Source organism: Cydia strobilella, chromosome 1, assembly GCF_947568885.1.
Source record: "Cydia strobilella chromosome 1, ilCydStro3.1, whole genome shotgun sequence".
NCBI lineage: Eukaryota > Metazoa > Arthropoda > Insecta > Lepidoptera > Tortricidae > Cydia > Cydia strobilella.
Genome location: NC_086041.1, coordinates 20,957,029 through 20,981,625, shown reverse-complemented (window position 1 = coordinate 20,981,625; position 24,597 = coordinate 20,957,029). Strand labels below are relative to the sequence as shown.

Here is a 24,597-nt window from a genome sequence, read left to right as displayed (position 1 = left end):
CACCGCACTTCTACCTAATCAGGTTTTTGGGACCGCATCTGGACCCTATAAAGGAGCCACCAAAACAAATGATACAAAGTCAATTTTACGGATGACTTATTTAAAAAGCAATTCAAATAATGACTGTACGGTATGGTACGGTAGCCGGGGAGACGTAGTATCCAAAGCCGGGTATCCAAATCATATTAAATTATAATTATGTACCTATATTATATATTAAATTAGATCATTTGGAAAACAAATAATCTTTAATAGAAAAAAACCGACTTCTCGAAACAGTTTGAAATGCCATATAAATTATTAGCTGTTATTTAATTGATCACCAGATGTAGTATAAAAACTTTTATAAAAAAAAGATAAACCGACTTCAAAAAGGATGAAATAAAATATTATCCTTTTTAGGGTTCCGTGTTTAAGTATATGCGTTACCAACTGATATGTTTGAAGTCGGTGCCAAGCCAAATTTTAAACCATATATTCATAGGGATTTTGGTGCAATTCGATAAAGATGCGGCTATATATAGGTAAGTATGTACGTTGGATTACCTAATGCAGCGTACTACGTAGGCGAACAACACGCGAATGCGAAGCGGCGCGGCACGGCGCCTAAATTAATCCTTTGATACCTATATAGAAGTGTCCTACGTGGGCGATCTCGTTGCGAACGCTTCGTGTTCGCGAGTGTTCGCCTATGTAAGACGCAGCGTTACACGACGACAATAAACGAACTTCCTGTACACCTCAGTACCTTCGTACCGTTCAGTTGTTTAGCCATGAAAAGGTAGCAAAGAGGCAGACATAATTGCTTTCACGTTTATAACATTTGTACAGTTGTAATGGGATTTATAGACATAAAGCTGATTATTTTTGACTGGTATTGTTACTACTTGGAGTACTTGGCTTGGCACCGACTTCAAACATATCAGTTGGTAACGCATATACTTAAACACGGAACCCTAAAAAGGATAATATTTTATTTCATCCTTTTTGAAGTCGGTTTATCTTTTTTTTATAAAAGTTTTTATGTTTCCATTTTTAGTTTTAAGACATTGTTAAGAGCGTGACGCATGAATGAAAAACATAATCATGTTCATCTGTAAATTCGTAAACTTTATTAAATAATCAGAATTTTCCTCGAGTCCGTCTGGGAAATCATTCCTGTCAGTAAATCCATTCTCCGCCCCGCCACTGACCCAATCCCTCAAACCCCCCCATTACTCAACCTCACAGAACATCAACCCCTGATCACTGAACCCCTCGACCCTAAACCACCAACCCTTCAACCGCCATTCCCCGACCCCTAACCCCAGACCCCTTAACTCCTAACCCTAACCCCCAATCCCTTAACTCCCAACCCCTCAGTCTCCGACCCATCAACTCACCTCCCCTCAACCCCCAACCTCAAACCCCCCAAACACTAATACCCTCTACCTTCACCTCTCAGTCTCTTTGGTTGTTTCCAACACTACCTACATCAAAAATCATAATACACATACGAGGGAAGTTATCAGTAGCCTTACCACGAGTTTGACATTGATATATTCGCTATCGTGTGCGTAACTTACTGTTTATGCATCTCGCTCGTACTGGCGTATTAGTGTACAAAGTAAGTTACGAAGAATATTTAGTGCCAAACTCGTGGTTAGGCTACAGTTGCACTACATCAAATTGGTGGTATTGGTGAGGAAATGATTGAGTTACTTTAGAAAACACCGAAATTACCATACACGTGCCTTTAAAAATTAAGGAGTTCCCTCAATTCCTCACGGATTCCATCATCAGATCAAAACCAAAAATATTACGAAAACACCTTGGAGAGGTAACTTCTTTCAAACAGAAAAAGAATAACTCAAATCGGATCATGGGTGCCGGAGTAATCGCTGAAATCATTATCATCAAAACAATCATCATCATCAGCTCCACTTCATCAAATTGGTGGTTTTCTAGAAAAAAGGATCAAGTTGCTTAAGAAAACGACCAAATCACCATACATGTGCCTTTAAAAATTGAGGAGTTCCCTCAATTCCTCATGGATCCCATCATCAGAACAGCACCAGATTAATGTGGAACCACCTTGGTGGTAGTTCCTTTCAAACAAAAAAAGAATTGTTCAAGTCGGACCACGGGTCTCGGAGTAATCGCTGAACATCCTACATTAAAAAAATCATCATCACTATCTTCAAAACAATCATCATCATCAGGTCCACTTCATCAAATTGGTCGTTTTCGAGAGAAAATGCTCAAGTTGCTTATGAAAACACCCAAATCACCATACATGTGCCTTTAAAAATTGAGGAGTTCCCTCAATTCCTCAGGGATCCCATCATCAGATCAGAACCAGATTAATATGGGACCAACTTGGAAGTAGCTCCTTTCGAACAAAAAAAGAATTACTCAAATCGGACCACGGGTCTCGGAATAATCGGTGAACATACATAAAAAAAAAAAAAATAGCCATAACCGAATACAGAACCTGCTCCTTCTATGAAATTGAAGTCGGTTAAAAATTAATCCATTTCGTCACGTTTTTAACCGACTTCAAGATTACAAAAGGAGGAGGTTCTCAATTCGGTTGGTTGTTTTTTTTTTAAATGTTTGTTACTCATAACTCCGTCATTTCTGGATCGATTTTGAAAATTCTTTTTTGATTGTAAGTATATACATACAGATTGGTCACATTTTTGTCAAAACGCAGTTCTGGTGATGGGATCCATGAGAAATCGAGGGAACTCCTCAAATGTTAAAGGCATACATAATAATATAGTGATTTTAGGAATTTCCATCAAAAAATCAAGCATTTACATTTAAAAAAGTGACATTTGATAAGGTGGAACTACTGATGATGATCAGAACGGAACTTTTCAATGACTCATAGTTCACGTTTGGCGATTTGTCCTCTTCGTTATGTTTGATAAGCAAGTTAGGTTTTCAAAACACATTTTTGTCTAGCTCGAGTTCTGATGATGGGATCCATGAGGAATCAAGGAAACTCCTCAAATGTGAAAGGCCTACATATAGTGATTTTCATTGATCAACAAACCCAGCATTTCCATTTAAAAAAGTGACATTTGATGAAGTGGAACTGCTGATGATGATCAGAATGGAACTCTTTAATGACGCATAGTTTACGTTTGGCGATTTGTTCTCTTCGTTATGGACCCAGACCCAAACTTGGACCCGGACTCGGACTCGGACCCGGACCTGGGTCTGGACATGGACCTCAACTCGGAACTGGACCGAACCCGGACCCGGACTCGGACCCGGACCCAGACCGAACTCGGGCCCAAACTTGTACCCGGACAGCCGGACACGGACCTGGACTCGGATCCGAACCCAGACCCGGACCCGGAAATGCTACTAAAAAAGTGGGTTAGGTGGGTGGGAGTGTTTGAACTGCGATTCTCACAGAACAGAACTTCTATCAGAAAAGTAGGTTAGGTTAGAACTATGACCCTTATAGAAACGAAATGCTATCAAAAAAGTGGGTTAGGTTAGGTTAGAACTGCGACCCTTACAGAAACGAAATGCTACTAGAAAAGTGGGTCGTTTTACCTCCTTTTCTACATAATAAGGCAAAAGATGCTGTCTTTTTCATTTCATTGTCTGGAATCTAAGAGTGCACCATCAACAATAAGTAATCTTTCAACGGCATCCCCCATTGAAGTTGGTTTTTTTTTTCTTAAAAATTATTCTAGTAGCGTTTCGTTTCTATCCTAACGATTCGTTGCGATCCTAAGGGTCGCAGTTCTAACCTAACCTCTCACAGCCTATTTTCTCCGAAACTACTGAGTTTCGGAGAAAATATGCTGTGTCAGAAGGACAGATAGACAGACAGGCGCACGAGTGATCCTATAAGGGTTCCGTTTTTTCGTTTTGAGGTACGGAACCCTAAAAAAGCAAAATATTTGAGAACAATATCAGGTTATGTTTTTATTTTGAATAAGTTAATTAGTTGGTTAATTATGCTATAAATCAGGACGAGGGCATCCACCGGAAGTGATTAATGAATGAAACGTGTACCGCACGCCCGTGTCACGCGTAGCGTCACCTGCGTGGCATATTTTTTTATTTGTATAATCATATCGTGGCATATGCCGAAATTTAATTAACCTAATTGCTCCTTAATTTATTATAATATGAGAGAAGAATGAATAATTTCTACTTAGGTAAAACAATTATTATTACCACATTAAATTTTGAGACAATAATTATCATCATTACACGTTTTTGGACTAAAATTTGAGAGAGAAGAATGAGAAAACAGTGTTGTAAAGAAATACTGTTAAAAATATGTATGCAAAACATTGATCTCCGCTATATTTTAGTTTTGTAAATTTGATGTATAAAGGTTGAAAATGCCCAAATTGGGACACAAATTGTTGCTTATATTTTTTTTTCATGAATGGTATAGTTTTTTTGTATACTTAATTTCTAATCGCTATAACATAAGGAATACTTAATTCGTTTTCGTGATAACGAGCTTTAAACAATAACATAGCAAAATCACTTTACACAAATTGCCTTGTAAAAGATTAGGCTAAATAAACGTGTTAAAATCTTAATATATTGACAATCAATGAATTTTTGTGTTTTTTATATGTTGTGAAGACGATAATGAATAGAAAGAAAACCAGAGAGCAGAAAATATATTATAAGATATAAATGACAGAATTTTTTTTAAATTTGGAACATACAGCGTTCTTATATGAAAATCGAACCCTTTCTTGTTATGTAGCAAAAAAGATACGAATATCGCAGTTTTAGCACAAGCTTACCTGCTCTGAACACTGGTGCCATATAAAATTTGTATTTAAAATGTAGGGTAACAACACGTTTGATAATTTTTAAAATGTTTGAGTGCGTTTTGTGTTAGACGACGCATCCTAGGTATACAAACAAAAACTCCAAGCACACAGAATAAAAACTTTTTATATCTCATGCACTGAAAGTGGGTCGTTGTTCTTCTAAAAAGTGCGCAGAAAGTGATACGTTTCTGCTCTAGTGCAGAAAAGTGGTGTACTGCTTTACGTCCCCGTCCCACGAGCAACTGGGTGGAAACAAAATGAAAAAATAGTGTATTTATTTCCCCGCCTGGAACAATTGCTAAGTAATTGTTCTAATTTTACTAATCCCAAATCTTTTTTTATCAAAAATAATGTAAGTAAATTGTTAAAATAAATGACTCTAGATTTCTTATGTTGAATCTAGACAGGAGGTAGCGTGTCCAGCCAAGTTAAAAAAAATGATCTGGCGACGCAGCAACCGTGTTACACGAACTGTTTACTCGATTTCATAAGGCGGGAACTAAAAAAGTAATACACCAAAAATATATTTTTTAAACCTTGCACTTGCATAAATGAGCAAAGGCAAAATCTTATACAGCCACAGTTAAACGTTTGTACGATATTAAATGGGTTTTAAAAGTTATTTAGAACTATATTCATGGAAATAACATAAAATATAAGATAAAAATTGCTTATTTTATTTACTTAATTGTTATTTTATATTTAAATTCTTTAAAATAATTTTATTATGTTGGCTGAATGAGTGGGATGCTATTAGCTATTGGGAGTTTTAGAACAATAAAATCTTGATACTACAATGAACAAATAATTTTAAAATTACTGCAGTTTGTAAAAATATGTATGTTTTCGTATATATTGCAATCTAAATGTTATTCGCTAGGGGTTATTTATCTACACACACGGAATGTCACGGAAATCGTAGGGAAAAAAATCATGGCCGTAAGTCTATTAGGTACCATAATTACTGATTTTGCAAAATTGCCCTGTCTTGTTTGGTTTCCTCGCATTCGATATGAAAAGTGTGTTTAACTCGGGAGAAAGGCACCATTTCCGTCTCGGACTATTGGCGCTCTCATTACGTTCGAGCGCTAAACTACCTCGAAACCAACAGAAATGGGCGCCTTTCAACCCTTGGTTAACAATCTACTATTGTTTGTCATCATAATTCGCTTGCCCTTGCCCCATTCACTTGGGGTCGGCGCAGCATGTCTTATCTTATTTCTTCCATACCTCTCTGTCACTCGTCATTTCATCATTCACTTGCGTTCGTTTCATATCGTCTCTCATACATTCCATCCACCTTTTCCTCGGTTTTCCTCTCCTCGTACGTCCCTCGGCATTTATTCTTAATACCTTTCTCGTCACATGACTACTATTACTTGTATGAATTGTTTTTACACTCGTATTAACCGCATCTATGCCTCTTCATTTGTTTTTGTTTGTCGATGTTTTAATTATTATCATATGTATTTGGGAGCTTTTGGAAATCTCTATGGAATTTGTTATATGCTTCTAATTCTTATAGAAATCAAAAATTTGAATAAAAGCAAACGAAGGAGCATATTTAGCTATGGTTATGGTGGTACAATAAATTGTGTCAAATATTGTCTATATATTAAAGGAGAGAGGAAAATTGGGACTACGTTTATATGGAAAAGTGATCGTCCACTATCTGTTGTGAGTCGGAGTTAAGGACGGAGTAATGCGTTAATTAAAAAAAAAAAACATTGTAAAAGATTGGGTGATGGTACGAAAGTTACGGGGCGTGAAACTGAGTCGCACTTGGGCGTTTTTCTTTTCTTTTGGAGGTTGTTTCTTCTGTGTCTTGGAGGTAATAATAATGCAGAGAGATTTTTAGCTAAATAAATTCTTTGTTTTTTATTCTCCTGAGACGCAAGTATAATTGTATAATTGTTTTTTTGGAACCTTCTAATATTAAGTCTAAATATATTTTCCTTACCTACGCCTACGGGTGAAATCGTTACCCACGCTGCCTTTTTTTGATTAATTTTACAAAACTGCCTAATAAAGTACAATTTCTTAACCATCCCTGTTTTTCCTGTGCAAAACCCTAACTCAAGGCGAATACAAACGTTACGCAACGCGGAGTAAATCTCTTGAAAATGTGTGCCAATTTGTATATCTTGTCGGCGCCTTGACTGAACGATTCTAGTCTACGAACTAATCTAATTTCAAGGAGTTTATTAACGTGTAGCAGGGGATGCTCTGCTAATTGATGAGATTTTAGAATCATATTTTCCTTGATTAAACATCACAAGTCTTATTTACAAGGTAGCATATTATTTGATTTTATATTGCCAACTGTTTGGGCTATAATTTCATAAGTTCGTAATTTTAAAATATAGTGTCGCCGTTTAGGCCAATTTTTAAGCGAGCTTTGGAGCTAGAAATTGTTGCTTTATGGGGCTGCTCGTAATAAATGAATAATATCTTATCGCCAAACGCTCTTTTTTCTGCTAATAACTTAACCTATTTGGGTCATACACATTTTATAGTATGGTTACCTCGTTCGCGTCTTTCCTGTAGACATCGCAAGGTTAAGGGAATCTAAAGCTAATTTCTATAATTTTTATGCTGCACCCGGCGGTATACATGTTTCTTACTTGAGATTCAAGTTAAAAAAAAACCGGCCAAGTGCGAGTCGGACTCGCGTTCCAAGGGTTCCGTACATTACACAATTTAAACAATGTATTTTTTATGTGAAACGTGAGTGAAATGTCTTTAAAGAACCCGTAGGGGTCGGATCAAAAACTAAGTAATTAAGTCCAACTCACGCTTGACCACATTTCTAGTAGGTTTTCCTGTGATTAGTAAAGATCTACTTTGTGTATTTTTTTCAAAATTTTTGACCCAGTAGTTTCGGAGATAAAGGGGGGGGGGGTGGTCATTTTTTGCCTATTTTCTTATACATCTCGCTCGCAATAATATGCGAGTATGAGCGAGATGCATAAAAACTATAGAAAGTAAGTTACGTTCTCAATAGCGTTTATGTCAGTGCCAAACTGGTGGTAGCCACCCTGAGTCATTAACTTTTATTGTATTGTCCACAGAAGTGACCTTTTTCTAAAATGTGTTTGACCTATTCACTTAATTCTAATAATTTTGCAGTTGTTTCTGAGATTTACATCATACTCTTTAAATTACTTAGGCAACAAACAAATAAGCGATGGTGGTAATCACCACCATCGCTTTGTTTGTTGTCTAGGTAATCACCTAGGGTCAATTTAGTAAATTACTAATGACGACCTATATAAAGGTAGCAACCTGTGCGAGCAGTAGATCTTAATTTTTAGTGTTCCGTGCAAAACTTTGTTTTGACAAATGGAACACTTATGGGATCACTTCGGTCTTGCAAATCAGTTAAATGCGTTTTTTTGCTTTAATGTAAGCTAGGGGGTAAGCTTACTATTTAATGTAAGTTATAATACAAATTATTATCTGATTCTTAAATTATTTGGTGCTAATTATCACAACCCAAATATGCCACCTTACCTGCTCATAAATCTGTAAGATGTATGTAATGATTTATAAAAGCGGTTAAAATTATACCGGCTATTATAAAGAAACGAGAAAAATAATTTCAGCGGTATCAAAGGAAATGGAAACCGTACGTTAAAGTCATATAAAATAGAAAACTTAAAAGGAGTGACTTTGTGTGTTGCTCTACTGAAGGAGCAATGTTCACATGCCAACTTAAACATAAAACTAACTACTTCGAGTACAAAAGTGTTGATTCTAAACTCACGAGGGATTGCTTCTAGGTTTAAGTCAATATTATAGAACTGACAGATCGCTACTTTCTAAATACGAGTTGAATAAGTATGTTGTTAATAACTACTTATAATACGCAGTGGTATCCAGAAATTAAAATGTAATTTTTTACAGGTGTATATATTTTACGAGATTATCCTATACAAATTTTATTGTTTTTAAGATTAAAAGTTACTTTTACTTCTACTTAATAAAGGTGACTTGATGTAAATAATTAGACAATAGTCGACACTAGACTGAATCCTTCAAATATATATGAGTATAGTATAAGTAATGTTAGTAGCCTGGCAGTCATTTATGTGACTTTAAAACACTTAAAGTCGCGGGTTCGAAGTCTGGCACGCTCTGAGCTTCTCAAAACTTATCCATCATCATCATCATCATCATCATATATTTAAGAGTTATACTCTTGTCGGTGGAGCGATTTCCATAAGTGTCGGTCCTCTGCCTTCTCCTTGACAGCCTGATACGACACGACGTTGAGTTTTTCCTTTACTTGATCTATGTATGTTCTCCTTGGTCTGCCCCTCCGCCTCCTTGCCTCAACTCTCCCTTCAATTATGTTCTTGATAAATTCGTCGTGTCGTAGCAGGTGTCCAAGCTTCTTTCCTCTTCTATTTTCTATGGTTCTCAACAAACTCCTCTTCTCTCCTACCATGCGTAAAACCTCTTCATTTGTTTTCTTCTCCGTCCAACTGACCTTTGCCATTCGGCGCCAGCACCACATCTCAAAAGCCTCCAGCCTTTCCCTATCACGTTGCCTCATTGTCCACGTTTCGCTTCCGTATAGTGCTATACTCCAGATGTACACTTTTATGAGCCTCTTGCGTATATATTGCCTGATATTCGGGCTTTAAATAGGCACTTTTTTGTGTTAAAAGCGTTTTTAGCCATCGCTATTCTGGTAGTAATATCTTGTGTACATCTGGAGTCACTAGTAATTATGCTGCCTAAATATTTAAATGATTTGACCTGTTCTATGGTGCTATTATTTAAAATTATCGGGTTTTGTCTTTGGTCTTTATTTGAGGTATTTTTCGAAGTCTGTTTTGAAGCTATAAGTATCTTAGTTTTGTTTATGTTAATTTTTAGGCCAAACTCGTCAAAAACTGTGTTCATTTCATTGAGTAATTCTTCAAGCTGCTTTGTTGTAGATGCCAGTGCAGCAATTATCCATGAAATATTATTAGATATTTACCAGTCACTTTTCGGAGAAGGAAAACATCATGGAGAAAACGCACTAATCACAATCAGCCTACTCAATTTCTCCTTTGGAGAGTCAGAAGGGCGTTCTCTTTTGTAATAACTAGTGCCTTCATATGCCTCATAATTTCTTGGGATAAGGTTGCCTACCCGACAACAGACTCTTCAAATCTGGAAGATGCAAAAGAAAAAATATTTGTAGAAAACTTGGATAACCATTAGTTTACATAAACCTGTTTATTCAAACGATTTAGATTAGATTTAGATTTAGATTTATTAATTTCAGGATAAAAATTATACTATAAATTTGCATCAATGTCAAAATTTGCTTATCTTCTTATCATGATCGTCAAACATTACATACTAAAAAATACAAAATAAATTAAAATAATTTTCTCTCCCAATAAGGATCGTCATATAAGTATGTATAAACAAAAACATGTCAAAAATAGATGTCAATCTTAGCAATTTAGAATCATCATTAAATGTCAAACAAAATAAAATATCACAAAAGAATGAACGAACTGGATTTATATAAATGTCGCGTCGTAGGTACCTATATTTTATTATAGTCGTCTAATTAAACAATCAATTACAACATTAATTAACAACCGCAATTATAATACTCGGCTTAGCACAATCGAAAAAAAACCTAAAAAATACACCATAAATAAATTCCCATAAAAAACACAGACTAAATATGGGTTGAAAATACACCATGTATTTATCTAAATTTGATCTGAATTCTGCACCAAGCGAAATTAATTTTCATGCAACGTTAAAAGCAATGGGCGGTCTCTTATAGCCAATCGAAATGTATTGTAATCTTCACAAAGAAAAATAAAAAAACATGCAATGCTGAAAGAAATAAAACGAGCATTCACTAAATTTAATACAGTGTCCTTTGATCTTATGTAATTCAGAAACTGTTTGATAAAAACTTCTACTCGATGAATTTTAATGTCAAGTTTTAAATGTAAAAATTACTCATTGGCTGTGTATTTAACTTTAAAATTTTGCGCTTTAAAACATTTATCAATTGTTTTTTTTTCTGGCGACGTGGTCCTGGAACAATTGTACCGTATTTTTTTAATACAGTTGTTCAAAAAATGCTACTTTATGTAGCTGGTTAGCGTTTGCAAAATTAGTGTTTGCGAAATAGTGCTTTTTACTTTTCCAAGTTTTTTAAATTTATTTCTGACCGTAATCCATACGTCCACACCAGAGTTTGGATGTCCAAAAATTTTATATATTTTTTATAGCTGTAAGTATTGTATTGACATGTAAAATATTTACTATATTTTATCAATAAAAGATTGATTGATTAATTATTTCGCCATTACACGTTTATTATGTAAAAAAATATTATTACACGATATAATTTAAATATTTATTTGTTATTATATAAATAAAATGTAATACGATATTTCAATAGAAGGTATTTTTTTTTAAATATTGGCTGAATGAAACTATCATTGCCACGTTGGCTGTCGTTAACAGAAAAAATTGAAAAATGAAAAAGTAAAACCGGCGCCCGCTATTTTCATAAAATTTAGTTGTATCAAAATAATTCAACTTAAATTGCAACTGTGACAGTGTTTTTATATGAAATGAGTTGTTGTGCTTAATTTTCACAATGAAAATCATCGCTGAACGTAGTGTAAAGTGCTGGATTAACATTATTGTTATTCAAGTTCAAGACAAATTTCGTAACTGTAAGGTCTACTCACGTAACCAATATTTGTTTTATTCTGATGTTTCGCAAATGTATTAAAAAAACGTCGTTCACATTGAAACTTGTCCCGTGTCTTTTATTCGCCTACGGCTCATAAAAGAAGTCTCGGGACTCGTGAATATGACACACTTTGCACACTTGCATTGAAATGTACTATTAATAACCTAGTGCTTTGATCAAACGAAAGTGCGTGGTGTGTTTAACTAGGAAAATAGTAGATTGTGTCACAAGGGAGCAAAATTACATATTGGCGACATAATGGCGAGGGCGTACATTGAATCCTGAACGAAGCGAAGGGTTCTACAATTGAATCCCGAGTGAGGGATTCAAGTGTTAACGCCCAAGGTTCAAATAATTTTGCTACCATGTGACTCACATGGTAGCAAAATTATTTGAACCTTGGGCGTTAACACTTGAATCCCTCACTCGGGATTCAATTGTAGAACCCTTCGCTTCGTTCACATCACCTATGAAGACTAAACTAAACTATTATGATCCAAAATATTATTTAAGCTAAAAAAAATGTATGCAAAAAGAAATAAAATCGTGTCCTAGAATAGATAGTTTTCCTAGCAGGGAAAAAAAGTGTCACTTGTCTTTTTCGAATGGGTGATATGAAAACGAGTTTTCCCTAATTAAAACAAGTTTTCCGTATGGCCTCAGTGAAAACGCGTTTTCACTAGTTTAACTAGTTTTAACTGTTTTTGCAGTAAAAACTAGTTTTCGCAAAGTGCCTTGGCGTTTTTAAGGTGACACATAAATTGCTGCCACCGTTATGACAAACAGAAATATAAAATTCATATGAAATTTCCTTTACCAATATAACAATTTTTTTTAGATCGTCGCAAGCTATTTATTCCTCGCTTCTCCATTCCCTGCGGAGCCAGTCAGACAGAACGTGACGTAGTAAATCTAAAAAGTAGTTCAAGTTATTAAATTCTGCTATGATTTGTGTATAATAAAAACGCAGAATTATCACAAATCGCACGGATTCTTCGTTTTCTTTTTTTACCACAAAATATTTAAAATAGATCGCTCTTTTATGTAAGCTAGTATAAATATCTAGGTGACCATAACGCGGTTGTTGATAGTTATATGCATTGTAGCATAACAAATAGTTAAGTATCACAATCACATTGAGCGATATAAACGTGATTAAACCGACAACATCTACACAAAGGTGAGGCATGATTATTTCAGCTGTACTGAACGTATAATAAAAGAAGACAATACACCGAAAAATGCCTTTTAAGAGTAGCTCTTCTTTACCTACACGCCAGATGCATTAGATAGTTATATATTTATGTACTTAAAACGAACTCTTGTTACTTTAAAAGAGAAAACCTAAGGAGAAAATAAGGAAAAAATTCAATCGCGGTACTTAGTTAAGAAATTAAGAATTCAACATCATCACTGAGGCAGAGAACAAAAAATTAAGAGTTCTAGTTAACTCTATATACAGAACAGTGGACTGCAGATTTTGCACAATAAAGTTAAGCGGCGCCGTACGGCCACTCTCTGTTATGTTAATAGAGGTGATTAAGCGAACAAAGGGTTAATTTTAGAGCTCAAGTTTTACATTACAGAAAGGCCCGGGGCTATTGGGGACAATACTGTCCACTATTAACTACGAGATTCCTTATTAAGAATGTCAGATGAATGTGCCAGTTCATTAAAATATTTATATAGTTGTACGTTAGAATTCCGAACATGTGAGCGGTTTAAATTATAAGTAACATTTTATATGACTAGATAATACGATTGCAATTAGTATTTTCATAGAGTAACTTATACTAGAGCGGTACTGTCATAGTAAATTTTGTAACCCCAGTAAATTCACTGCCATCTGTCGACACACTTTAAAACTAAAAATTAAGATTTATAAAAATACGATAAAATGTATTTATATATAGAAAAATTATTTTTTTTAAATGCATTAATTATTTTTATGATTTTGACCCATGTTCTTTCACTGATATGCGTTAAAATTGTTAAATAACAAACGAAACAGTCAACGCCATCTATACGACAGTGGGCCAAAACTAGTGGCGCCCTCTGAACGAGAATCAAATTTTCTTGATTTTTGAGGCACGTTTTTTCCTTAGACTGTAAACATCTATTACGGAGTTATATCTATCTTTGGTATTTTATATTAGTGTAAGGGTGTTAGTTATACGTATGTATCAGTATGGAAACCTAAGTAATTAATCAATCGATCAATTATAGGTAAAAAACATGTCTTTCAAGTTTTATTATTCCTGTCCAAGATTATATTGCCATGATACGAGTAAGATGAAAATAATCGTCAATTTCGAGTCTGTTTGTATAGTCTGCACCTTCTCAAATGGTTTTTACGTCTAAGACCCTAATTTGTTAAACAAAAGCCATTGTTTCTTTTGTGTGAGCGGTCGGCCAATGTGTAGCTTCGTATTAAGTTTTTCATACAAAACTTGTTTTTGCTTTAATTCATTTGTTTTATAAGCTGGAACTATATAAACTAATTACAGAAATCCCTTGCCATTGTATGTGAAAGGTTTCATTACAATCCAACACGTAGTTTTAAAATGAGAATGAAACTCCGTTTGTATGGGAAGGTGAAATTCAACCGAGCTTGCTGCGGACTCTTAACATGTCGTGCTAAAGGATGGTGACTTATAGCAAAAATACTTAAAAGTTTAAAATCAGGTGGGTAAATAAATGTAGGTACTTAATCTCTCTCTTACAAAGTATCATAGGACTATTCTCAAATTTCATTACGCAAAAAAAAGCAAAAAAATCACGCCTGTTGTATGGGAGCCCCACTTTTATATTTGAGTTGATTGAAACCCCCCTGCATAGAAATTTGTATGCAAAGGTTCTAAGCTAATAGTATTGCTGACTGTACATCATATATATTTTTTAGTTTTATCATTCTCTTATTTTAGAAGTTACGGGGGGGGGGGGGGCACACATTTTACCACTTTGGAGGCAAACTACCTATTCATTTTAGAAAAAAATTATATTAGAAACCACAATATCATTTTTGAAGACCTATCCATAGATACCCCACACGATAAAACGTGTGCTAAAAAAATTTTTTTTTGAGTTTCTGTACTAAGTATGGGGAACCCCTAAAATTTATTGTTTTTTTTTTTTTTCTATTTTTGTGTGACAATTTTAATGCGGTTCACAGAATACATCTACTTACCAAGTTTCAACAGTATAGTTCTTATAGTTTCGGAAAAAAGTGGCTGTGACATACAGACGGACAGACAGACATGACGAATCCATAAGGGTTACGTTTTTTGCTATGTGGCTACGGAACCCTAAAAATGTTTCTGTTTTTGCTCACACAGACACATTATTTTTTCTTTTTACATCCAGGACTAATTTTGTACGAATATGTAAATATATGTATATGTATAAACAAGTATAAATAAATCACTGTTCCTTTTGTTGTTTTTATCGAAAGTTAAAAACGGTTACTGTTTAAAGTCAGTGAGATAACATTCGTTAAGCTTGATATACAGTGCGGTGTAGTAGGGGAACAAAGCGAACATTAACCACGACACTGGGAGACAAAAGACAACAAGTTTTCACGTATAAATCTAGGAATGATGGTGTTTATATGCTAATCTTAGCCTTAAGGCTGGAACAATAACGTAAACTGGTATTAGCAGGACTCTTATTAAGCAATACAGTAGATGTGAGTTTATGGCAGACGTTATACTGGGAGATTAGTTCTCGTTCAATAGCGGCTTTTAATTAGCTGAGAAAAGCAATAACTGTCATATGAGTAAGTAAGATAATGCAAACGCAGTTACATTACTGGTGTTTCTTATTTACAATTTTATGAACAGGATAATAATATACCTTAATAATCGTTTATATTATAATTACATAGGTACCTATTTAACGTGTGACTCTGAAGTTTAGTGAGTTTTCGATTATAAATAGGTACTTGTTATATTAATATTTTTTAGAAGATATTTACTCATATTTCATCGTCACAATCAAAATTTTAACACTATTTAGTTTCTAACATCTGTTTACTCATAAAAAGATTTAAGTACGTCTTTTCACATAGAACTACAAAAGTGGTCGGAGGCACAGATGTCATAAAGTGAAGTGTTTCAGCCTAAGAGAAAGTTTCGTCGTTTGAGGCGAGAGCGGGGTACAAGGAAAGGAAAGTTTCGTATGACGTGTGGTCGAAATAACCTGAATGGTTTGGCTTAAATTACTTTGCTAAGTATGTGCCTTTGTAGTAGTAGATAGAAAATTCCTGCATACCTAAAAACCATATTTTTTTCAGTACCTAAATAGTTATATTTTTAAGTTACAATATCGTCACTTGTAATATGAATTAACGTAACCGCCAAATGATGATAATGTCAGGAGAAGCCAAAAACTAATTTGCAAATTAGAAAAAGTGCTGTAACTTTTTATTTACAAATCTTATTGAAATCGTGTTTATATCAATTATTTTGAATTTGTGAGCTCTTTAAGGTATTAATAAGGCAACTGGTATAGTTTAGAAAATAGCATTGCGCTTACGTTAAAAAAAAAATTCAAAATTTAGGAGTTACATTAAGATTTAGTTAAAAAAAATTAAGAACAGTTTAAGGTATGTCACAAAACGTTTAAGGTATGTTACGAAAAATTAATGTAAGTGACACAGTTTTCAAAATGTTGACTTACGTTATAAAAAAATAATTAAAGCATTTTTAAACTTATTATCTAGTAATAAGGTCTAATATATAATGAATTCTTCGGTTTTGTATACTTTTAGGCATGGTGGTAAGCAATGAATAAAACTGGTTTTTATGTACGAAACAGTTAAAACAAACTTAAAACTACTGTTAAAATAAACTAAAAATATGAAATCTCTTTAATGTTCTATAACTTACAATTACAAATAAATGAAATTTTTGAGATAAGCAAAAATACTTAATTTTACTTTCCTATTTTCTACTTTTCTTTACTCCTTTTCCTTGCTTTGCTTTTCCTTTTCCCTTTTTTACAGCATCTGTGGCTTTTGCTGCACCTTCAGCTTCCCCTTTTTTCTCTTTCTTATTCCTTCCCTTTTGTATGGTTTCCTTCGTATTTATTGCGTTTCTTTCGTTGCATTTATCAACTTCCTCCCTTTGGTCTGTCGTTTCAACATCATGAGTTGGATCTTCATCTTGTATAATGTCGTCTAAATATCAGTTTTGTCCACATAAGGCAGCTGTAAATAACCTTGCACATGTTGTTTAGGTATGACCTCGACGTCGTAGAGGTTTTTTTAGGTCCATGTACTTTTTGTGGAATTTAGAAATCGTTGTTCATAAAGTGTATGCAGAGAATCACACGATGGATTATTCGTTCGACCTATGCATTAGACTCACCTTTTCACTTTCCTTTCCCTATTTTTGTTGTCCCTTGATCCAATGATATTTTGAAAGTATCGCCGTCGTCCTTCATTGTGTATTTAACTTGCTTAGGGAGAGGAAATGGAAAAGTTCAGTCTAATGCACGGGTCGTAACGAATAATCCATCGATTGATTCTCTGCATAAACTTTATGAACAACGATTGCCAATTTCCACAAAAAAGTACAACGACTGAGAAAACTGTGACGACGAGATTATACCCAAACAATATGTGCAATGCAATATTATTTACAGCTGCCTTACGTGGACAAAACTGATATTTAGACAATATTATACGATTAAAAAATGAAATGAATAAAAATGAGTAAAAATCGTGAAAGTTTAAATCAATATTATACAAGATGAAGATCCAACTAATGCTGTTGAAACGACAGACCTACGGGAGGAAGTTGATGAATGCAACGAAAGAAACGCAATAAATACGAAGGAAGGAAGATAAAAAAGGGGAAGCTGAATGTGTAGCAAAAGCCACAGATGCTGTAAAAAAGGGGAAAGGAGCAAAGCAAGGAAAGGGAGTAAAGAAAAGTAGAAAATATGAAGTTAAAATTAAGTAATTTTCATTCATTTGTAGAGATTCATAGTTTTTTTTTTCAGAAAATTACAGAACCTTATAGAGGTTTAATACTTTTAGTTCTTTTTAATACAGATTTTTAAGTTTTTTTAACAATTAAACTGTTTCGTACAAAAAACCCAGTTTTATTCATGGCTTATTACCATGCCGAAAAATATCTAAAACCGAAGAACTAATTCTATGTTAGACCTTATTACTAGAGAAAGAGAATAAGTTTGAAAATGCTTTAATTATTTTCTTGTAACGTAAGTCGACATTTTAAAAACCGTGTCACTTACTTTAATTTTTCCTAACTTTTTGTGACATACCTTACACTGTTTTTAATTTATTTAACTTAATCCTAATGTAACTCCTGATATTGGAAAAAAATTAACGTAAGCGCCATGCTGTTTTCTAAACTATAACAGTAGGCTTTTTAATACTTCATTTAGCTTAAAGATCTCACAAATTCAAAATAATTGCTATAAATACGAGTACGATTTCAATAAGATTTGTATATAAAAAGTTACTTAGTTTTTGGTTTAAATGTTAGTTAGTTTTTGGTTTCACCTGAAAAATCGTCATTTGGACCACGTTAATTCATATTACAAGATAAGCAATCTCGTTTTAAAGTTTGAAACTTGTCTGATCTGGGTAAATATTTACAATGCTTTGGTCTCAAAAACCAAACGTAATGTAGAGTTATTTTTTTAAATATAATATTAATACCTAGCTTTCAACTTAGCGTAACAGTCAATCGGTTATAATGTGCCACAAACTGAATAATGTAAGTCATATCTGTATACAGATGACTCCTACATTAATTACTTTTTTTAACTTTGGTCTTTACCTCAAACGATCTCAATACACAGTCAAAAATGTGTCGTTACGTTAAACTATGGTAAGCTATTTATAATAAAAAATGTGCCATACATTAAAAAAAAGTCCCTAAAATGAAAAAAAAAAAAATGGTCTGATTTTGGTTAACGTAATCACCATTTTTTTCAAGATATCGCAACTTTAATAGTAGTAATCGACAGATCATCAAATTTGCAGTCGACCTGTATACTTAACTCAATTTCGTTACGTTAATTCATATTACAAGTGACGATATACTAATGGACTATTCTAGATGATATTATTTAAAACGAAAACAAATATAAAAATACTATTGTATCAAAAAGATTCGAAAATTTCATGGCCGTCACATTAATGACCCGAAAATCTTTCAAGGTCAAAAAAATTTACGAAAGCCCATTGAAATTTCGTCATTGAAAATTATGTAAGTCATTTTATAATACCATGCCGCATGCCGAATGACTTGTGGGCCAAGATAACCACGGAGTGGGTGCCCCACGAGTCAAACCGGGGATCCGGCAGACCTCGTCGGCGACGGCGGGATAACTTGGACTCCTTTTTGAGAGACTGGCCAGATGTAGCTCACAACCGGGACGAATGGAATAAGAAGGGGAAGGAAGGCCTTTGCCCAGCAGTGGGACACAATAGGCTCACAATATTAATAATTTAATAATACTTAAAAAAAAATTGGCAGCTTGTGGCGAGCTGTTGGGGAGTGATGATCCCACGGACCCGAGTGCTCCAGAGAGCCGGTCAGGGTCTCCGTCTCCGGCGTGTCTTCGTCGGTCGGAGTGGCCCCAAGGGGACCCGCAGGACTCTCAGCTCTGGCTTGCCTTCATTGGCCGTCCAGAGGGGAGTCGTAAGAGCTATATGCTCCAGGGGTGGATGTGAAAGATGCATAAGACCCGAGTTGGCACAGTGGCTGGTAACAGCCACTGGGTAGAAAGCGACGCGCACCTCTCGACACCCCTGAGCCGCTCACACCGGTGTTGCTCCTGGTCGTCTTCACGACGGCAGTTTCAGGGGCCCATCTAGTCAGCGGCAAGTCACCACCTGCCTCGATAATGTGTTTTGACATTGTTATGGCAGGTGTCCGACTTCTTTACAATAGCCCAGTCTCATTGTCCACCCAAACTTCAATCCATAGACCGGTATACTGTTCACTTTTTCTACAATATGCCTGCTGCGACCGGTTCATGGGTATCTATTGTTGCGTCTGTGAACGGGTTCCAGCAGGCGTTCTACATGACATTAAAGCTCTCCAAGGGATAGAGGCCCCTTGTGTTGGATCTATATCCCCACGCAAGCCTATCAAAAGACCGGGATTTATAGGCCCGTGATATCCAAGGGGATACTTACAAATAAAAATAATAATTTTATAATAGGTTATAATTCAGTGCAATTTACCGCAAAGGTGTATATTATAAAAATAAATGTCACAGGAAGTAGTCCATTGCACAACAATAATAATTGAAGCTATTATGAGTAAATATTAACTATTTTGTAGCACGTAAATGCAATTTTTATGATTCCTATGAGGTTCACATAGTCGATTAAAATAGGTCATATGGTACATACCCCACATGTCGTTCCAAAATGATTTGTGCTTGAAAATTTAACTTTTGAAAAATGGAACACCGTCACTATTCGAATGGTAATTTTTGTATAGTGAGACACAGTGATATGTTTCTCAAGGAGCGTTCGATATCCAACCGAAAGAATATAAAATTTTGTATACACGAAAGTTTAATTTAATGACGTTTTATAGTCTACCTGCTTTCTAAAAATAATAAAGCCAATGGCTTTTAAGTTATTCACTGCCTTACATACTGATCGATTGCGGAAAAACTCTTCTTAAGTCTTGATTTTGGGTCATACCTATAGTGACGTATACAAATTCCCCTTGATTGACAAGTTTTTGAACTTTTTAGAGGTGGTGAAATTATTATTTTAAATAGATAGAAGTAGATTTTAGTGAAATTCAGACAAAACAATTATGTCGATGTTTTTAGGCTGCTGCACCCACGTGATTTAACTAGGCGACCTTTATATAAATAAAATATAAAAAAATAAAATAAATGTAAATATATGTAAATATAAAATATATGTGCGTCAACATAATTATTCACCTCGCCATCCCTATACAACCTGGCTGACAAACGAGGTGTTGTTATAACGCTTAGACTATCTATACAGTTAAATAGTGGCTAGTACGCTATGTAAATATGTGTTATCCTAGTTAAAGCCGACAAGCAAATTTCCAGTTCTTCTAGGGCGATAGCTCGTACAATGTTTCAAAGAGTTGTATCATCGTAGCTTCGCCTCGTGAAAGCTAACATTTGCACTGTTTTAGCCACTCTCGAAACCGCCTTCCTAGGGTGAGTAAAGCTAGGTAGCACCTGCGTTTGTGATAAAGAAACCTTTAGTAATACAAAATTTATGATTATTGAGATAAGGTAGGAAATGAAATAAAACAATGACCAACATTCCAAAATAAACTAAATTAACCAAAGTGTAATTAATATGTCTGTAATAATAAGTTAGTTATATAGCCTGACGGTGACATCGAGGAGGATTGAAAAAGTCAAAGCATGGCTTTTAGGATATTTTGATACCAGAATGTACAATACTGATTAGATCTGCATTAACTTCTCAGTTTATAAAAACTAATTAATAATAATTAAGCTCATCCTCTGTTAGTGATCTTTCTGCGTAAAAAAGTTTGGTGAATATGGAGCTCATTTCAATTTCTTTTAGTGACACCTCATGATATGGGTGCTTATTATTGGTGTATGTGTACTTTGTGAGATCGTTTATATTACACACATATGGTATGCTTGTGTAGGGTCAAAACTACAACTATAAAAGGGTTAGATTTTCAAACATTTTGCTTGTATCTGAGCGTGTAACTTATAAACTTAAACTTAGGTTTACCAATTTTTCAAGTCTTTTGTCTGAATGTGTAGGCTGATTTCTTTTGTTGCACCTCTGACAAAGGCCTCATGGACTCCTGGAGGATTCGCAAATAAGATTCGAAGAACGCTTAGGATATAATAAAATTGTTTTCTAAAATGTTTCGCAGCAAGAAAAAAATATTTATTTAAGTAAGTAGCATACCGTTCGCAAAAACAATATTTACGAGCAGAATACGATTATTTATTAGGTAATCAATTGTTTAGTGATCCATCTTGGCGCACTCCATGACCAGGTCCTTGATGCCAGCACACGGGCCATCGTCATCCCATTCCTTGCAGTCCTGGAAATAGAGATTTATTATTTATATGATTTTAACGTTTTATGCTGCATGCTGCTGGTCTTTCGTAGCTTATGGTCTTAAAACTTTTTCTTGTTTAACGACTACAGACGCATTATTCCTAACTACCTAACTTAATGTGGATATAATTAGGTTCGAAACGTAATGGATTTGAATAATTTAGAAGAATGGTTGTTCAATACTAGTTTTTATAAATCTTTTTTAAATAGATCTTTTATATATTTTTGTTATAAAAAATATCCTAAAACATTAATACTAAACAAATAAAAAGACGAATCGCTTCAGGTGCAAGTGCTCGTTGAACTTCAGCGTTGAATATCTATGGACAACATTTGCATCAGAAAGGATTCGAATTGGGGGTCACCCTTTTGTCTGATACTATATATTTTGATTATGAATTACTTACACGGCACGATGGAGTCATGCTCTCCAATTTTCATAAAAAATTAATTTATGACGTTACCGGGCATGCATATCTTTAAAACAGCTAAATTAGTAAAGGCAAATATGTCACTATTTAAGCCGAACGACAATTTAAACCGGAGAGCTGAAACAGATTAATTTAACCATGCCCGCTCCAAGACCAAAACTGTACCGCAAAAATTGCTACTACATGGCCTGTTTAATCTTTAACTATACCCAAACAAATAATGGATATGGATTATAACAGCTTTTGCAAAAAACTTAATCTATGGTTGAAAGAGTTGCTTTTACTCAGTTAAGGAATTCTTAAAAGAAACCAACTGTTGATTTAATAATCATGCGCAATAAAGGGCTGTAAATTTATGTAAAAATGGCTTTACCTAATTATAATTTAATTAATGCAATGTAAAGTATTCTGTAGGACATCAGTTAAATATTTTGGTAATATAAAATTTATAAATATTGACATTTGTTATTGAGTAATATTTAATCTATGAAGTGTGAATATAGAGTAAATGCATGTTAGTAATTAAGTATTTATAGTAAAATTTGCACGCCGTAAGTCGGCAGAATTGTGTTGGACTAATATTTCGATGTAACATCTGTGTTAACCATGATTCAGGCAAACGAATTACAAATTACATCAATTTTAGGTACAAAAAGCTACCAGCAGTTGAAAAAGTTAAATATTATGTTAAAATAGAAACCGAGTTGGCTAAGGTATTGTAATATTATTTTTTTCAAACATGCAATCAAATATTGATATTACGAGTATGTTCTTTATATTAGGCTGGGAAGTATCACGTCTCGGGCGCGGCTAGACGAGAGGTATTTAATGAAATTTCATACAAAGTCGCAGGCCTAGGCCCGGAAGTGGCTGTTTTTTAATTTACATTTCACATATATTTGTGACACAGCATCATGGCATTCAGCCATTAAAAAAAAACTAGGAGCAATATTTGCTTTTTGGTTCGGAATGACATTCTGCCAATAATACGCCTATTAAATAAATAATAAACGATATTTCATATATTTTGCAGTTTTATTTCTATAAAATCTACAAAAAAATTATAAATAAACATTATTAATAAATTGCAATAGTTTTGAATTACAAATTTAACTACAATATATTTAAAATATTTAATTTAAATAACAGCGGTAAAAATGTATAATCGAATCACAAAAGAAAAAAAAACGTAGGTTACGAATTTAAGGTTTTTACGAATAAATGATTTATGATTATGATTTATGATTTAATCGTTTTGGAGGCAGCATTCTTATTCTGTAAATCAATTTTATTGGATTTATTGTGCGTTGTTGATTTTGTTATTTAATATGAGTTCCGACGGAAATATCGACGAAAAATTAAATGAATGTTAATTGTAGGTACTCCTACGAAATTAAGATCGGAAGCAGAATTGACTTTAAATAACTTGATGCCGGTAAATTCAACGGCAAAGTGTATGGTTGCTAATGGCAATTTTGTAAATAACACAAAGAAAACTGCCCACAGTTTATCGGAAACAGATTTTGTGTAATATTTTAAAGCACTGAAATAAGTAACTATATAAACGTCATCACTGTGGGAATTACACTCCATGCTTAAGTTAACGATGTATGTGAAGAACAATATTAATAACATAAAAACTATGTATTTATTTATGTGGCTAAATAGTTGAGTCATTCTATGGGAAAATGAAACTAATTAATAAAGTTTTCAAACCTATGTGACATGATTCATCTAGGTGTACTGTTTAAAATTCACCCCCCCCCCCTCCACATCACGCTCGACTCCCCCCAACCTTGAAATGTGTCCCCGTTGGTGGTCTTTTCACATTCTCACAAAAACTATAAAAGATATCAAAAAGTGTCAAGAACAAAATTAATCCTCATTAAATTTGGAACAAAAAAGGCCTTGTGTTTTTTTACAATTTGGACGGTATTCAAGCTATAAGTACTTGTATAACCTTAAAATAACAAAACAACCATACTCATTTGACTACGTGCATTATATTTTCAAAACGGCTAGACCGATTTTAATGAAATATACCTAAAAATCATCGCAGTGAAGCCAGCTATCCAGCAAAAAAACACACATTAAAATCGGTGCATCTGTTTTTCGATATCTATTATAGATTTCGTCAGAATGTCAAAAAACTACCAACGGGGACACATTTCAAGGTCGGGGAGTCGAGCGTCAGGTGGAGGGGGGAGGGAGTGGTGAATTTTAAACAGTACTCCTAGATGTATCATGTCACACAGGTTTGAAAACTTTATTAATATGTTTGTCTGAAAACATATAATGACTCAACTATAAAACAACAAGCAGACAGATACAAGGCGAAAAAATCACAGATACATAAAAATATACCTACGTGTAATAAAAATAAACGTAAAATGTAAGTGTGATAATATACGTGTTAGTGATATTTTGTGTCTAGTTTAAGTTTCTCTAGAAATAAAAAAAGTATTTCGTGGAGTTTTTATTTATTGACCGAAGCGTAGCGAAGGTCTACGGTTTGACTCGGGCATTTTGCTTTTGTATGTC

At 34.2% G+C, this 24,597-nt stretch overlaps 1 protein-coding gene across 2 annotated transcripts in view; it reads right to left on the bottom strand.

Moving 5' to 3' along the window:
- LOC134741954 (uncharacterized) overlaps positions 1 to 24,597 on the bottom strand; it is a 275,994-nt gene that overhangs the window by 244,833 nt on the left and 6,564 nt on the right. The window contains exon 5 of one of the 2 annotated variants that reach the window (XM_063674861.1): positions 21,503 to 21,608. In XM_063674861.1, the coding sequence (XP_063530931.1) occupies positions 21,528 to 21,608 (81 nt within the window). In that variant the 3' untranslated portion in view covers positions 21,503 to 21,527. Of the gene's footprint in view, positions 1 to 21,426; positions 21,609 to 24,597 lie in introns of those variants that run through there. The other variant, XM_063674853.1, reaches the window with a different exon arrangement.